This window comes from Equus quagga, chromosome 16 (genome assembly GCF_021613505.1).
Source record: "Equus quagga isolate Etosha38 chromosome 16, UCLA_HA_Equagga_1.0, whole genome shotgun sequence".
Classification (NCBI taxonomy): Eukaryota; Metazoa; Chordata; class Mammalia; order Perissodactyla; family Equidae; genus Equus; species Equus quagga.
In genome coordinates this window covers 35,938,125-35,956,357 of record NC_060282.1, presented here as the reverse complement: position 1 = coordinate 35,956,357, position 18,233 = coordinate 35,938,125, and the positions used below count along the sequence as shown (strand labels likewise).

The window sequence follows — 18,233 nt, the reverse complement described above, 5'->3', positions numbered from 1 at the left end:
CCATAGACGGTAGCTCAGAGCTGATCTTCCTTAAGCAAAAAAAGAGGAAGATTGGCAATTGGCAATAGATGTTAGCTCAGGGCAAATCTTCCTCATAAAAAAAAAAAAGACTCAAATCAAAGGTTGTAGTCCAAGGATTACCCACCTAGTTAAGCTGTCATTCCTAGAAGAAACCATCAGAAAAAAATCTCTCTGAATAGTTAATCTTAGAAGATTTACTAGTGAAACATTTTCCCCAGACTTGACTCAAGAGGATATTTCAAATTGCCAAAGGCCGAGTTTCAAATAAACTGCTGGAAGGTGTTAAAGAAAGTGTCGATTAGAACTGACAGCTAGCTACCTATTATAGAGATGAGTCAATCAAAGGTAGGCACTCGTATTGCTAAATCAATAAGTGAATAAAATTAATTTTGAGGTTTAAAGCAATTCCAATCAAAATCCCAATGGAATTATTCTTAGTTAAAAATTTAATCTAAGACTAGAACTTAATTAGTCCAACTACCAAAAAGAAAGGATAATTATATAACATGATAGAGGTGCTAATTATCACAAGGGCAATCAAACCACTATATATATTTATTATATATAAATCAAACTAACATGTTGCACATCTTAAATTTATATAATATTTAAAATCAAATATACTTCAATTAAAAAAAGAATCTGGAAGAATAGATAGGCAGAATCTTATAAGAACACTTTTAATAGGAAAGTTATGACATTTATCCCACTAATTATCAAAACATCAAAAACTACAATAATTAAAATAGTTTGTTATGGCATGAAATTTGACAGGTAGTTTAATGAAAAATAAAAGATAGTCCTGAAACATATTTTAGTGACTTAAGACCTTAATAAATAGAGAAGGCATCACAAGTCAATGGAGAAGGATTACTTAACAAATAGAATTGGAAAAACTTCCCAAGACTAGATGAAATAAAATTAAGTTAAATTCTAACTTATCCTATACTATACTATATTCATACTGAGCTCTATACTTATACTAAACAAATTTCAATTGTATTAGAGTTAAATGTTAAAAAGCCAAGAAGAAAATATGTGTGATTATTTAACTTATCTCTGGAAGTGGATCACATAAATTTCAGGCTTTTGTATGTTAAAAGAGCAAATAAAATTAAAAAGCAAAGGATAAACTGGGAAAATATTTGCAATAAATACAGCAAAGTTCATATTTTATACTATATTCATGCAATAAACATAACAAATTCAATAAACAAATACTTATTGAAAGAGCTCAGTCACTGTGTACTAGGAATATTTACCAACAGAAATAAAGGCAAAAGACAAGAATAGGTAAATATAGGAAAAAGAACCAAATGACTAATACCATTATGAAAAAAAGGTTCAATCTAAGTAATAATCAAACAAATGCAAATAAAACCAGTAATGAGATACCATTACCCCTATCAAATTTGTCATATATTTAACACATAAATCCAAATTCTGGTGGGGGTATGGGAAGAAAAGATATGTTCACATATTGCTAGATGGGGCTGCAAATTGCTATAAAATTTCTAGGAAGAAATCTGCAAACAAGTGTGAATGATCTTTAAAAATGTTCATACCTTAAAACCTAGTAATTCTACTTCTAGGGAATATAGCTCAGGAAAATAATATGAAATTGGGACAAAGTTTATATCCATTTTGCATTATAGCAAAACAATTAAACAAACAACCTGGAGAAAACCTAATTTCTAATTATAGAATAGTCAAATAGGTAATACATTCATTCATTAGAATATTATATATCTAACAAAACCAGTGTTTCCAAAAACTACTTAATGTCATAGAAAAATGCTAACAAAATTCTAAGTGAAAAAAGAATATCTTAGCTCATAAAAACATGAATAAAGCAAAATATCTCAAATTGCAAAATATGATGTTTGTATACATCTACATAGATTTAAATGTAGAAAACTGTCTAGAAGGAAATAAAATGAAATACTGAAAGTGGTTATCCCTGTGTGTTGAGATTGAGAGATTTTATTCTCTTAATTCTCTATAATAATCATGTATGACATTTATAATACAAATTATTGGAAATTTAAAGCCATGAATCAACAAAAAGTAATTAGAAGGAGCATTTTATGGCATATAAAAGTACTTTCACACATACTGTTTCATTGTATTTTAACAAAACCCTGTTGAGGTTTATAATTGAAGAAACTAAGGCTCGGAGAAGCTAAGTGACTTGACAAGGTCACTCAGAAATAAGCTGAGGGGCCAGGATTAGTGTAGTCAAATGTGAACCAAATAGCTGTGATGGGCTAAACACTGAGAAAAGAAAGATAAATAAGACAAGGTTTCTGCACTCAAGGAGCCTAGAGTCTAGCAGAGGAGAGAGACAAGAAGCACACTACATGCTATGGACTCTAAGGAACAGGAAAGAGTGGTCAATTTTACCTAATTGGGTCAGGAAAGTTTTGAGTTTTAACTCATGAGAAGGTAATCAACAGACCAAAAAAAAAAAAAGTGGTAGGAAAGATAGAAAGGGTATCACAGGCAGAGAGACAAGATTTAGTTATAGGGTGATGTCAGTATCATGGTAGCATGAAACATTCCCTTTGCCTCTCCCCTTCAATCTACAGATAGTAAAACATCTATAACTCAAAGGTTCCTCTGCCCAACACACCAGGACACCACAAAGATCCACACATCTGTACATCTGAAGGTGGGTGGATTAGAACACACAGAGGAGGCAGAATTGGGAGAAAGCAGAGGTGGTGCACACAATCACAGCTCCCCCAACTGACGCCACAGCTCTAGGGAACCCGGTAGCAGCAGGGGAGGCAGTATACATGACTGCAGCCTCCCAGCCACAGAAGTGCCCCCAGCCACAGGGCACTGGGCAGCACTGGGTGCTGGGCCTGTGACCCCAATCCCTCCAGCCGTGCTGGCACCTGCAATTCTGTCCTCCCTGCCTGTGGTAGTGGTACCTGTAACTCAACAACCCTGGACACAGCAGAGGTGCTTGAGAGCCTGGCTCCCCCCACTCCACACTCTCCTTCCCCGCACCATGGCAGTGTGGGTGACCCAGGTGACCCCAGATGTAGCGGAGGTGCCCACCATTGTGGTATCCCCGGTGGTGATACCAGAGACCTTAGCAACACCAGCAGCAGCAAGATACAAGTGACCCCAGAGGCACAAGCAGTGATGAAGAGGGCACCAGCAACACCTCTCGCAGAGGCAGTGGAGGGTGGAAAGTGTCAATTCACAAATATAGCCAGAGACAGCTCAGGTGAGAGAAACCAAAAACTTGTGCTATAGCATCACCTACTGAAAAACAAAAGAAAGGCCTCTAATTACAAACCTGATGTATTGTTAGAATCAAAGTAAACAAAGCTTTACCTAAATAAGAAAAGTGTTCACTATTTCAAATGCACTGGTAGACAAGCAACCATGAAACAACTCAGCAAACACTATGAAAAACCATGGTAACACACTATCAAAAAAAGAAAATGACAATTCTCCAGAAACCAAACTTAAAGTCATGGATGATTGCAATCTAATTGATAGAGAATTCAAAATAGCTGTCATGAAGGAACTCAATGCACTACAAGAAAACTCAGAAAGGCAGTTCAATGAGCTCAGGAATAAAATTAATGAACAGAAGGAAATCTTTACCAAAAAGATTGAAATTCTAAAAAAAAGAACCAAACAGAAGTTCTGGAGCTGAAGAGCTCAACAAATGAGATGAAGAATGCATTAGAAAGCATTGGAAATAGAGCAGACCATATGGAAGAGAGACTTAACAAGCTTGAAGATAGAAACCTAGAAATAATTTAGGTAGAAAAAGAGAGGGAAGTAAGATTTTTAAAAAATAAAGAAATTCTACAAGAACTGTCTGACTCCATTAGAAAAGGTAACATAAGAATATTGGGTATCCCAGAAGGAGAAGAGAAGGAAAAGGGAGCAGAGAGCTTATTTAAAGAAATAACAGCTGAGAACTTCCCAAACCTGGGGAAGAAACTGGATACACAAGTCCATGAAGCTAACAGAACACCTCATTATCTCAATGCAAAAAGACTTTCTCCAAGACACAGTAAATTAAAACTGTTAAATGTCAATGATAGAGAAAGACTTTTAAAGGCAGCCAGGGGAAAAAAGATAGTAATCTACAAAGGAACCACCATTAGGATATCAACAGATTTCTCAGCAGAAACTCTAAAGGCCAGGAGACAGTGGAATGACATACTCAATATATTGAAAGATAAAAACTATCAGCCAAGATTACTCTAGCCAGCAAAGTTATCCTTCAGATATAAAGGAGAAATAAAGGTTCCTGGACAAACAAAAGCAGACGAAGTTCATCATCACTAGAACTGCCTTACAAGAAATGTTGAAAGGAGCTGTTCTACCTGAAATGAAAAGGCAAAGTACACAAAACTTTGAGTAATGTGATAAATAGACAAGTAGATTCAGAAAATTGCAACTCTATATCAGAATAGATTGTTAAATACTTAATTACAGCATAAAGATTAAAGGGAAAAAAATTAAAAACAACTATAGCTACTTCAAGTTGGTAACAAACTCACAACATAAAAAGGAATAATTTGTGACACAAAATCATAAAATGGAAAGAGGAAAAGGACAGAACCTGTATAGGTAAATGAAGATGTTATCAGCAGAAAAAGGACTATTTCATCCATGAGACATTTTATACAAACCTCATGGTAACCACAAAACAAAAATCTAGAGCAGAGACATGAAACATTAAAAGAAGAAGAAACTGAAAAAACATCATAGAAAACCACCAAACTAAAATGGGAGATAGAAACACAAGAGAAAAGAAACAATGAAGATATAGAGCAAGCAGAAAACAAAAGATAAAATGGCAGTACTAAATCCTCATATAATAATAATCACCCTAAATGAAAATTCACCAGTCAGAAGACACAGTGGGGCTGGCCCCATGGCACAGTGGTTAAGTCCAGCATGCTCTGCTTCAATGGCCCAGGTTTGTGGGTTCAGACCTGGGGGTGGACCTACACTACTCATCAAGCCATGCTGGGGCAGCAACCCATATACAAAATAGAGGAAGACTGGCACAGGTGTTAGCTCAGGGGTAATCATCTGCAAAAGAAAAAAAAAAGGCACAGAGTGGCTAGATGAATTAAAAAATAAGACCCAACTATCTGCTGCTCTGGGAGACTAACCTCAGCTCTAAAGACAAACATAAATTTAAAGGGATGGTAGACGGTACTCCAAGCAAATGGCAGCCAAAAGAAAGTGGGTGAAGCCAGACTCATGTCAGATAAAACAGACTTCAAGCCAAAAAAGGTAACACGAGACAAAGACAGGCATTACATAATGATAAAGAGGACAATCCATCAAGCAGACATAACATTTATTACTATATGTGCACCTAACATAGGAACACCAAAATATATAAAGCAATTATTAACAGACCTAAAGGGAGAAATTGACAGCAACACAATAATAGTAGGGGACTTTAACACTCCACTTACATCAATGGATAGAGCATTCAGACAGAAAGCCAACAAGGAAACACTGGCCTTAAGTGAAACATTAGACCAGATGGACTTAACAGATATAAACAGAACATTTCATCTAAAAGCAAGTGCACATGCAACATTCTCAAGGAATATGCTGGGAAACAAAACAAGTCTCAATAAATTTAAGAAGACTGAAATAACATCAAGCATCTTTTCTAACCACAATGGTTTGAAACTAGAAATTAACTACAAGAAGAAAGCTGGAAAAAAATCACAAATATGTGGAGACTAAAGAACACCCTACTGAACAACTACTGGGTCAACAGAGAAATCAAAAAATACCTGAAGACAAATGAAAACGAAAATAAGACATGCCAAAATCTATGAGAGGCAGCAAAAGCAGTACTAAGAGGGAAGTTTATAGCAATATAGGCCTACCTCAAGAAAGAAGAAAAATCTCAAACAATCTAACCTTATACATAAAGGAACTAGGAAAAAAGAACAAACTAAGCCCAAAGTGATGTAGAAGGATGGAAATAATAAAAATCGAGCAAAAATAAATGAAAGAGAGACTAAAAAGACAACATGAAAGATCAATGGAACAAAGAGCTGGTTCTTTGAAAAGATAAAATTGACAAACCTTTAGCTAGACTCACTAAGAAAAAGACAGAAGGCTCAAATAAATAAAATCAGAAACAAAAGAGAAGTTACAATGCATAACATGGTAGTACAAAGAATTATAAAAGACTACCATCAACAGCTATACAGCAACAAATTGGACAACCTAGAAGAAATGGATGAATTCTTAGAATCATACAATCTTCCAATACTGAATCATGAAGAAATAAAAAATATGAATAGACTGATCACTGGTAAGGAGATTGAATCAGTAATCAAAACCTCCCAAAAAACAAAAGTCCAAGACCAGATGGCTTCACTGGTGAATTCCACCAAACATTCAAAGAAGATTTAATACCTATCCTTCTCAAACTCTTCCAAAAAACTGAAAGGAGAGAACACTTCCTAACTCATTTTATGGGGCCAACATTACCTTGATATCAAAGCCAGACAAGGAGAACACAAAAAAAGAAAATTTCAGGCCAATATCTATGATGAACATAAACGTAAAAATTATCAACAAAATATTAGCAAACCAAATACAACAAAATATTAAAAGAATCATACACCATGAACAAGGGGCATTTATCCCAGGAATGCAGGGATGGTTCGACATCTACAAATAAATCAACGTGATAAACCCCCATAACAAAATGAAGAATAAAAATCCTATTATCATCTCAATAGATGCAAAAAAATCATTTGACAAGATTCAACATGCATTTATGATAAAAATTCTCAATAAAATGGGTATAGGTGGAATGTACCTCAACATAATAAAGGCCATATATGACAAACCCAAAGCTAATATCATAGTCAATGGTGAAAAACTGAAAGCTATCCCTCTAAGATCAGAAACAAGACAAAGATGCCCACTCTCACCACTCTTATTTAATATAGTATTGGAAGTCCTAGCCAGAGAAATTAGGCAAGAAAAAGAAATAAAAGGCATCCAAATTGGAAAGGAGGAAGTAAAACTGTCACTATTTGCAGACGACATGATTTTACATACAGGAAACTCTAAAGAATCCACCGAAAAACTATTAGAAATAATAAATGAATACAGTAAAGATGCAGAGTACAAAATCAATACACAAAAATATGTTGTGTTTCTATACACTAGCAATGAATTAGTAGAAAGAAAAATTTTTTTTAAATCCCATTTATAATCATAACAGAAAGAATAAAATACCTAAGAATAAATTTAATCAAGGAGGTGAAATACCTGTACACTGAAAACTGTAAGACATTCTTTAAAGAAATTGAAGACACAAAGAAATGGAAAGATACCCTGTGCTCGTGGATTGGAAGAATTAACGTTGTTAAAATGTCCATATTATCTAAAGCAATCTACAGATTCAATGCAATCCCTATCAAAATCCCAATGACATTATTTACAGAAATAGAAGGAAAAAAACCTAAAATCTTATGGAACCACAAAAGACCTCCAAATAGCCAAAGCAATCCTCAGAACAAAGTACAAAGCTGGAGAAATCACACTCCTTGATTTCAAATTATACTACAAAGCTATGGTAATCAAAACAGCACGGTATTGGCAGAAAAACAGACACATAGATCAATGGAACAGAATTGAGAGCCCAGAAATAAACCCACACACCTATGGATAACTAATTTATAATAAAGGAGCCAAGAACATACAATGGAGAAAGGAAATTTCCTCAATAAGTGGTGTTGGGAAAGCCAGACAGCCACATGCAAAAGAATGAAACTAGACCACTATCTCACATCATACACAAAAATTAACTTAAAATGGATTAAAGACTTAAATGTAAGACCTGAAACCATAAAACTCCTACAAGAAAACATTGGCAGTATGCTCTTTGACATTGGTCTTAGCAGTATCTTTTGGGATATGTCTCCTCAGGGAAGGGAAACAAAAGCAAAAATAAACAAATGAGACTACATCAAACTAAAAAGCTTCTGCATGGCAAAGGAAATCATCAACAAAATGAAAAAACAACCTACTGAATGGGAGAAGATATTTGCAAATCATACATGTGATAAGGTGTTAATATCCAAAATATATAAAGAACTCATACAACTCAACAACAAAAAAACAACCTGATTAAAAAATGGACAGAGGATCTGAATAGACAATTTCCAAAGAAGACATACAGATGGCCATTAGGCACATGAAAAGATGTTCAACATCACTAATTATTAGGGAAATGCAAATCAAAACCATAATGAAATACCATTTCATGCCCATTAAAATGACTATTATCAAAAAGACAAGAAATAACAAGTGTTGGAGAGGATATGGAGAAAAGGGAACCCTTGTACAGTGTTGGCAGGAATGTAAACTGGTGCAGCCATATGGATAACAGTATGGAGATTCCTTAAAAAACTAAGAGTATAACTACCATAAGATCCAGCAATTCCACTTCCAGGTTTTTATCCAAAGAATATGAAAACACTAACTCGAAAAGATACCTGCATCTCTATGTTCCTTGTAGCATTATTTACAATAACCAATATATGGAAACAACCTAAGTGCCCATTGATGGATGAATGGATAAAGAAGATGTGGTATATATACACAATACTACTCAGTCATAACAAAAAAGGTGAAATCTTGCCATTTGCAACAACATGGATGGACCTTGAGGGTACTATGCTAAGTGAAACAAGTCAGAAAGAGAAAGACAAATATTGTATGATTTCCCTCATATGTGGAATATACCAAAAAAAAAAAAAACCACCCAAAATAAATGAACAAAAAAAACAAACCAAAAACAAACACACAGATACAAAGAACAGGTTGGTGGTTACCAGAGGGAAAGAGGGGGTGGGAGGAGGGTAAAATGGGTAAAAGGGATCAATTTTGGGCGGATGGAGGAAAACCAGATTTCGGTGGTGAGCATGCTGTAGTGTATACAGAAGTCAAATTATAATGTGGTACACATGAAACTGATATAATGTTATAAACCAATGTTAGCTCAATTAAAAAGAAAAAACTTAATTATTGATTAGATGTGGCTGAAAAAGAAAAGAAGAAAACTAAAATGACTCCCAAATTTCAAATTTTGATGATTGGATAGAAGGTAGCACCACTCAATGAGAAAGAGCAAACAGAAGGAAGAACAAATTTTGGGAGAAAGATGATGAATTCGATTTCTGAAATATTAGGTTTGAGATATTTGTGGAGCCTTCCAAGAGAAAAACGTCTAACATGCACTTGAATACATGGGTTTGGAGCTCAGGAAAGAATATCTGGGTTAAAGATAAAGTTTTAGTTGTTATGAGCATCCAGATGATAGCTGATTCCATGAGAATTAACAAGATCAGCCAGGAGGTCATGTACAGTGAAGAGAGAGGACAAGGTGGGAACCCAGGAGTACAACGATATTTAAGGATGAGCAGAGGAGACTGAGGAGGAACAGTAAGAGGTAGGGGGAAAATACAGCATCTTAAAAGCCAAGGAAGAAACGATTTCCTATTTTCTTTTAACTAGCAGGATACTTTTGTCATCATAAGCATTTTCCAAGGGAAAGAAAAATAAATGAACACCAAATATGAATACAAATATAACTAGAAGAATTCTTCATTCCTTACTTCATCTCTGCTGATGAGTTCATTGGAAAAAGTGAGTCCAGGCATAAGACCTCTTTTCTTTAGCCAGAATATAGCAGCAAAAGATCCCGAGAAGAAAATTCCTTCTACAGCAGCAAAGGCCACCACCCTTTCCCCTAGGAGACATAAAATAGTTTCACTTTCTGAAATATCATATACTGCAGACATTTTCAAGCTTACATATACATAATATATATTTTACACGTATTTTTTATAACAATACCACAACTATTTTGCCAAAAAACAAAATCAACAAGTTAGTGCCATAGCCAAGGGTCTTCAGAGGAAGAAATTCACCACCTCTACCTACTAGAATAGAAACGCATGTCTACTTCAAATCCTATGCCAGACACTGGATTCCTATGAGTGTCTTGGTATCTGGACAAAGGAGAGCTTTCCATACCCAAAAAAAGAGGTGATTTCTCTGTGCACCACACATGCCTGTGAGCACAGGTACACGCGTGTGAGTGCAATATGTGCACATACGTATGTGTGTGTACTGGAGTAGAAAACAGAAGACAGATTTTATCACAAACGTCTCCCTCCTTTTGGTCAGAAGAGGGGAGGTTACTGAGGTTTATATTTTTAGAAATTTAAGGTATCTTACAGATTAGCAGTAAACATTTCAAAAAACATTGCCATGTACCTGCAATTTAAAAAAATAGATAAATCCAGCTGACAATAATAAACATATCTATTGGATAAAATATCCCATTTAAGCAAAAATACTGTCTTCTGCTAAACCTATAAGGCCCAATTTCAAAGGCTACTCACTGTTACTCAAGGACTTTGCAGAAGCCCATCTCCTAAAACCTCTATAGTGACATCATATTTGTAACACTATTCCTGGGGATGATTATAGGTCTCACCCAAAAGAAGATCATTCGCCAGCCCCTTATACCACATTGCACACGCTCAGGAGAAATATTCATATATATGTCTGTCTAGGGAGAAAGGCTCGTTCCACAAGACTGTGAGATAAAGGCAGCTGCGTGCTTGAACCAACTACAGACCTGTCTCATAGATGACATCGTAGTTTGTATCCCAGTACTTGTCCCAGTACCAAACGCAGTGGCAGGGGTTTAATAAATGTGTCCTGAACTGAATCTATGGAAACTATAAAAGCACTAGATGATAAAAGACATTACAATCCATTCCATAGAAATTGCCAAAATTTGATGCTGAAACTGAATAAATATTTATAACTTCCAGAACAAAAGTAATTATATAAATTTCAAAACGAAAGTCAACTAAATTTAAATATTTCTGGCTGCCCTTAAATAGTGCTCTGGTTCGTCCTTGGTCTTTTCCTTGATTATCTTAAACAAACCAAGCCAGACAGATCAATTGTATCAAATACTTGTCTATTAATAGGCCAAAACATCAGAAAAACTTCTATAGGATTTTATTTTTATAAACACAATTTAAAAAGTCACTTTGAAAAAAATGACAGAAGAAATAGAAATTAAATAAGCACTTACTGAGTACATACTGTATGAAGGAATTAGCAAGAGAAGAATCTTTAGTGTAGTATATGCTAAGTATTAAAATATAATAATAATAACTTAGTTCTGCTTACTCTCGTGAAAACAAAAATGGCTCTTTAGACTATTTAGTTATATTTGTTTTAAGATGGAGATTTGTCATTAGGTTAACTATAGATTACTATATATTTCATCTTACTACTAATAAGATAGTGGATAGTTATAATTGATACATTTTTAATTGACATAAAGGTGACGTCATGTGGACATTTATCTGTAAGGGAACTAGACTATAACTTAATACAAACATTGTGAATAAGAGGAAAATTGTTATTTTAACTGTTCTATGCATTCTCATGAATGCTAAAAAATGAAAATCATAACAAATAGTTATAGAAGGCTATTCTTTTTTGGAGAGGATTCATGGATTATAAGGGTTAAATTTTACAAATTTTAGAGAATAGATGAGAACTAAAAAGAGACTTCCAAAACATTTCTTCTAAAAGCCATAATGAATGTGAAGATTCCATGATTTGTCTTAGAGATGGAAACGTAGGATGTATTTTTTAGATACAACTGACCTCTATGATGCAATGCAGTAAGACTGTTAACTAATACTTTTTTGAGGTTTGACATGTAACTTCATTACACATATTAAGCTTGAATCTATATACTTAATGTTATAAAATTCTTTAAAGATATTTTTTAAACTAAGCAGATATTTAACTAGGAATTTTTAGCTCTACAGGAATTGAATCTCCTTAAAACACATCAACTTTCAAACAATCTGATGATTTTTTTTTAAAGATTGGCACCTGGGCTAACAACTGTTGCCAATCTTCCTTTTTTTTTTTTTAAGGATTGGCGCCTGGGCTAACAACTCTTGCCAAACCTTTTTTTTTTTTCTGCTTAATCTCCCCAAACCGCCCCCCCCCACAACCCGTACACAGTTGTATATCTTAGTTGCAGGTCCTTCTAGTTGTGGGATGTGGGACGCCGCCTCAACGTGGCCTGACGAGCGGTGCCATGTCCGCGCCCAGGATCTGAACCCTGGGCTGCCGCAGCGGAGCACGCGAACTTAACCACTCGGCCACGGAGCCGGCCCCTGAAGATATTTTTTAAGGAGTATTCTTAGGTTCTTTTTAACGAAAAGTAAAGGATTAGAGGAGTCTGGATGTAAGGCAAGAACAGTTGCTGTACTGGGCTCTAATCGGTGCAGAAGTCACCAAGGTCACTAAGAGTGCTTGGCAAGGCCCTAAGCCAGATGAAAGAGCTGCCTTTGTCAACCTAAAGCTACTAATAGTGCAGGTGGCACAATTAGTTCACAAAACTGCACTTCCCCAGCTGGTTAAATGGATGTACAAGTGTGCTGCCAAGCTAGACAGTAGTTCATGTTATTGTCTTTTAGCTCCACTCCCAAAGAGGAAAGCCACCAATGTGCTCTTCACTTTTTCCCTTTCCCACCACCCATTCCACTCCCCCCTACACTGTTTTAGACCATGTTTTTTCCTCTGAGACCCTGAGTCAGAACCCTAAATGGGGTTTACCTTGAGTAAGAAACACGGAGAATTTAACTGGAGCCCCTGATGTTGTTGCATGCCTACTGCCACCCTCCTCTATTTTCTCTACATCTAGGTTACTCTCTTTGGCAGTATCATGAAATACATGCTTTCTGTGAGCCTGTTCATCATTTTCCATCAGTACCCATCCATACTAATATTTTCAGCGCATATTGAACACCTTGATATTTCTCTTCTTTTTTCCATAAAGCCAATATTTCTCAAAGTGTGCTTCTCAAACCACTTGTGAGGGAATCAGCTGGGTATCAAACGCAGATTTCTCAGTCCCACCTGCGCCTCCTAAATCACTCTCTGGTGAGGACTACGATTCTGCAGAGTTTTTCCACAAATTCTAGGCTGATTTTTATGCACATTGAGAACCACAGCTTTTCTCATTCTGAAAATGAACCAAAGGCAATGCAAACATATCTGTTTCTTCCTTGATATATTACATGCTTGCCCATATCTTACATTACATCACTGGTTCTCGATGGGTTATCCAGGTGTCCCTGGAGATCCACAGACCCAGGAGGTCTGTGAGGTCAAAACTATTTTCATAATAACACTAAGGCACTATTTATCTTTTTAACTATCATTCTCTCATGAGTGTACAGTGGTGTTTTCCAGAGGCAGTGTGACATATCCACAATAATCTGAAAAGCCTCAGAAAATGCTCCTCCCTTTTCTAACAACATATCTGAATGAAGGTGGATTTTCTTTGTATACTTCAACTAAAACAACAATTCTGCAACAAACTGAATGCAGAAGCAGATATAATCCAGCTGACTTCCATTAAGCCAGATATGAAAGAGATTTGCAAAAATGCAAAACTATGCCCTTCTTCTCATTAATTGTTTTGGAAAATATAGTGTTTTTTCATAAATATATGTTATTTATGTTAAAATAAAATCAGTACTACCATTATTTTAAAATGCATTAATAATATTTTTAAGTTTCTTGGTTTTTAATTTCTAATACGGAAATATCAATAACCCACACAAACAAAAGCACTTTGCAGTCCTCAATAATTTTTAAGAGTGCAAAGGAGTCTTGAGACCAAAAATTTTGAGACCTGATTTCCCTAAATAATGAATAAAAGCAGAAACTAAAGACCACCAATTATGAAACAGATAAGAAGGAGACAGGTACTTAGAGGTATTCAAATAAAATATCTGAATATTTTATTAGATTTAAAGACACTTATTGAACAACTGTGTATATTATACAATGTTAATCACTTCCTTAAAAAAATGTTACTGGACCTCAACTCATCCATAAGGGTGTTTGCAATTAACTTATTATCTGTGAAAAATAAGCCTATTATTGCAAACTGTTTCTTGCTCTAGTTGAGCACACTAATTTTTAGTTTTTCAGAAACTACATATTTGTTCAATGAAAAATGTAAAGACTTTGACTTGCTTTAAATCCTTAAAATAAATATTCCTGAAAGCAGACATAAATTTTGGATTGCCATAATACACTTGTCAGATTCTATGTGACTGACTCCTATTTACCTGTAATTATGCACTGACACCTTAACATTTCAACTTTCAACTTATTAAACAGAATAGATAAAAGCTTTAGCTTATTTTATCACTGGTTTCTAGTTAATTATTAGAAATAATGATTCTACTAAAGATGCATATTGAGACAGTTGTACTCCTTTTCCATTCCGTGCCTTTGATTAGTACTGGATAGTCATACCCCGTAAAATAATGTTCTATCACCCGAGGCAAACTTGATCATATATAAATTAAAGCTACATACCAAAAGTAGACTTTCTATCTGCTATCCATTGCAAGGCCCAATCTGCTTTTTTCTTAACATATGGCATTGTTTCAATTGCATTAAATAAAAATTCCCTGAAAAAAACAAAAGAATTAATGGCAAAGTTATTCACTTGTTTTTCTTAATTAGAACAAATTTTCATAGGTTAATCAGAGAAATAATTGCACCTCTAAGGTATGCTACTAGAGCTGTAGTTTTTCTGTATTTTTCATGTCCATAAAATATAGAAACGAAAATAAAACTCAAATTAGTGGTTTGGATCTAGTTTGAAACTAAATTGACTAAATTCAAATATTCAATTGCTAAACAGAATGAGCTCCAGAGATTAACAGGTTCTATACAAGCTTTTTTTTTAACCCAACACATTATTAACCAATAGAAAATATTATACTCCTAAACTTCCATATTTGAATATTTCCCTAACATTTAGTTTTGGCATAAATTCTGCTCTTAACATAACCAAGCAATAGGATAAAGCTTTGTAAATAAAATCCCAGCAGTAATACCTTTTCTTGGGATCTCTGATGTAAGTGTCTATTAGCAAACTGTACATCTCTGAGTGAACATTCTCGATGAGAATTTGGAAGCCATAGAAACAGCGAGCCTCTGGAACCTGCACCTCCTGACTAAAGCGCTCCACCTAAGAAAATAAGGGAAACAAACACATCCAATTCTGTGGCCTCTCAGTAAACACTGCAAATCAGAACCTGGACATCATAATTATCACTTAAAAATTGCCTGTCATGCCACAAACAAGTCAGAAAGACCATATGGGCTATTGAAAGCAGTACGGTTTATCCATCAATCCTCTACAATAAGTTACTTGCATAATATATTCTTAAGCAATTAAATAAATTGACCTGTTAGGTGGAGATACTGTCTATGTAGCCAAGTAAATTTTAGAACATCTACCAAAAATAATTTTGCTTTGCAAGATTAACCTCAAGTCATTTTTATTTTCCAACAGTAGACAGTAGACCTATTGAAGCCCCTACAAATTCATGATGAAAGTTTGTATATTTCTATTCTCTTTAACAAGAAAGCACGCCTCCTGGCCAACCAGAATGCAAGTATAAAAATGGGGAGCCAGAATGCAGCGCTCTATTACAGAACTCCAGAAGAGTTATTAAGGTGCAGGTTCTCTATTAGGATCACTATCTAAGGGTAAAAATCCAACTCACATTTATGCACTGTAAGTAGTTTTGATTGGTACAATATGCTCGATTTCATGATATTTACTGGTCAAATGAAAGAAGTCTATCCTTTCCTCTGATACTTCATCAGAAAGACATTTTCAAGAGTTAAGCTTCATCTAGTTCACTTCTTAGATATCATTTTTCAGGCTCAGTCTAATTATCTTACCGCCATTATCATCATTTAACTGCTGAATGAGAAAAAAAGTAAAATAAAACAAAAATCTTACCAAATTTTCATTCACAATTCCATCACTGGCTGCAAAAAAGGCTAAGACATGAGAGATAAAATACTTCTCATCTGATGTAAGCTTGTTCCAATGAGGGAGATCCTTGGATAAGTCAACCTGAAATAAAAAGATTTTCAAAATTTTAACTTGGAGTTAAATTCTCTTAGTCATAGTACAACATATATTATGTTTGCTAAAAGATACAAGTAATTTTCAAGTGAATTTCAAGAAACCCAAGTATTGTGAGTACCTTTTTAACATGATGAATGAAAAAGCCACCTGTGTATTCCATTTGTTCTCTTACCCATGTCTAACAAAAAACTTTCTAAAAACCACAGACAGTTAGGGACATTCAGGTGTGCCAAGCACTATGACCCAATTTTAAAATACTAGATTTTTGTTTTGTTTTGGTTTTTTGCTCTATATATTAACTATAATTTAACAAAGATGTTAACAATATAACAATACAATATAACAAAGATGGGTAAGTGGGTAAAATTAGTATAATAGAAGCTACAAAAATTGGTGCTTTCTGATTTTTAGTGTAAATCTCCTCCATTCTAAATACATTTATTTAGTGCTTATCATGTGCCAAGTAACATTCTAAACATTGCATTAATCTCATTAAGGAGATTTATCTCATTAATCAACATAACAACCCAATGAACCAGATTCTATTAGCCCAATTTACCGATGAGGATACACAGAGAGGTTAAGCAACTTTACTAGTTTTATAGCTAGTAAGTGGTAGAGCCAAGATTTGTACCTAGGTAGTCTAGCTCCAGAGCCTGCATTCTTAACAGCATGGGTTTACATGTATAGAATCAGTCTCCAAAAAAATAGGTAAATAGACAGATTCAAATATATCTATCCAAATAGATATATGTATCTTTATAGATAAATACACACACACACACACACACACACAGAGCAAGAGTGCTGTGTAGGTATTACCCATCATATTCAAAGATGAAGAGAATGACTACTTGTGTGTTCAGCTGGACTACAGAGTAACCATTTGCATGACCAACTGTCCTTACCAAACTAGCAAGTATTTCGTAATTTGCTGTGTTCAATTCATTTCCTAGGTGGAAAACGCCAAACTAACAGAAAGGCTTCTACCACAATGCTGTCTGCCGGGCGGTTGTGCCAGGTTAGATGTGTCTGAGGGCAGAGTCAGAAGGGAGGAACACTGTGAATTCCAGCTGGCAGCTCAGAAGTAAGTGCACTGTTTGGGTGGTCCCTCTTTGTGTGACAGCTCCATTCTGTATAATCAGGTAAGTCTCTCAATTGAAAGCAGGGTGCCAAAGACTTTCACTCTCATTTTTTTTTGGCTATAAATGCAACTTTATTCATTCTGCTGACCATAAGTAAAGAGTAGTGTTATTTGGTCATAGCAAACCAAAAAGCTGTTTAAAAATAGAAAATGTTCTAAAACATATTGTTAGTAAAAATCTGGCTGACTGAATGACATTTTTGCAGCAAGAAAAGCGTTTATAGACAGTAGTCTAAACACAAAACAATGGAGAACTCTGTATTTAGTCTCAGTAATTTCAAACTTTACCTTATACAACTGATCTTATTCAACGCATCTTACAAAAAAGTTAAAACTTTTCAATGTCCTCTAACAGAATACGTGAACACTGTACCATAGAACACGAATGCTGATGAAAGTGATGCCACTTACCTCTTCCGCTGTCCAGAAGGATGCCTGTGCCTGTTTATACATTTTCCAAATATCGGGGTACTGGATTGGAAAGATGACAAATCGGCGAGAACTCTTTCTCAGGAGAGGCTCTTCATTTGACTTCGCTTCATTTTCGTTGGTATCTGATGATAATCTCTTTGAAAAATAAAGTACAAACACCCATTTTGTGTAGACATTTCCCCTTTATTCATATCTAAATATACATCTGGGAGCATTCGAGACACAGCATAGGCTTGGGAGCCAGTCTGCCTGGGTTGAATCCTTACTGTCATGTGGTAGCAGGTTAATGGTGTTTGGTTAGTTGTGTGACTGCAGGAAGCTGCTTAACTTCTCTGAGCCTCGGTTTCCTCACCAGTAAAATAATACCTACCTCATGGGTTAATTTTGATGATTACAAGCACTTTAAACAGAGCCTGGTACATAATAAGCACCCAAAAATATTATTGCTACTTTGAAGATAAGCATAAAACTAGACCCATAAATGTCATGGTGGGCAAACTGCTAAGTTTGTAGACAAAATATCCCTTTGGCACCTCTCTCAGAGATAGAATGTTGGCACAAACAGGCTACTGTTATAAGCTA

The 18,233-nt window shown here is 35.1% G+C and overlaps 1 protein-coding gene across 4 annotated transcripts in view; it reads right to left on the bottom strand.

Annotated features, from left to right (window-relative positions):
- The window catches only part of RRM2B (ribonucleotide reductase regulatory TP53 inducible subunit M2B), a 35,283-nt gene that overhangs the window by 7,216 nt on the left and 9,834 nt on the right, over nt 1-18,233 (bottom strand). For all 4 annotated transcript variants that reach the window (XM_046641608.1, XM_046641609.1, XM_046641611.1 and 1 more), the window contains 5 exons: nt 17,631-17,786; nt 15,944-16,060; nt 15,027-15,160; nt 14,500-14,594; nt 9,672-9,805 (listed from right to left, as the gene is read on the bottom strand). In XM_046641608.1, the coding sequence (XP_046497564.1) occupies nt 9,672-9,805; nt 14,500-14,594; nt 15,027-15,160; nt 15,944-16,060; nt 17,631-17,786 (636 nt within the window). The remainder of the gene's footprint in view (nt 1-9,671; nt 9,806-14,499; nt 14,595-15,026; nt 15,161-15,943; nt 16,061-17,630; nt 17,787-18,233) is intronic.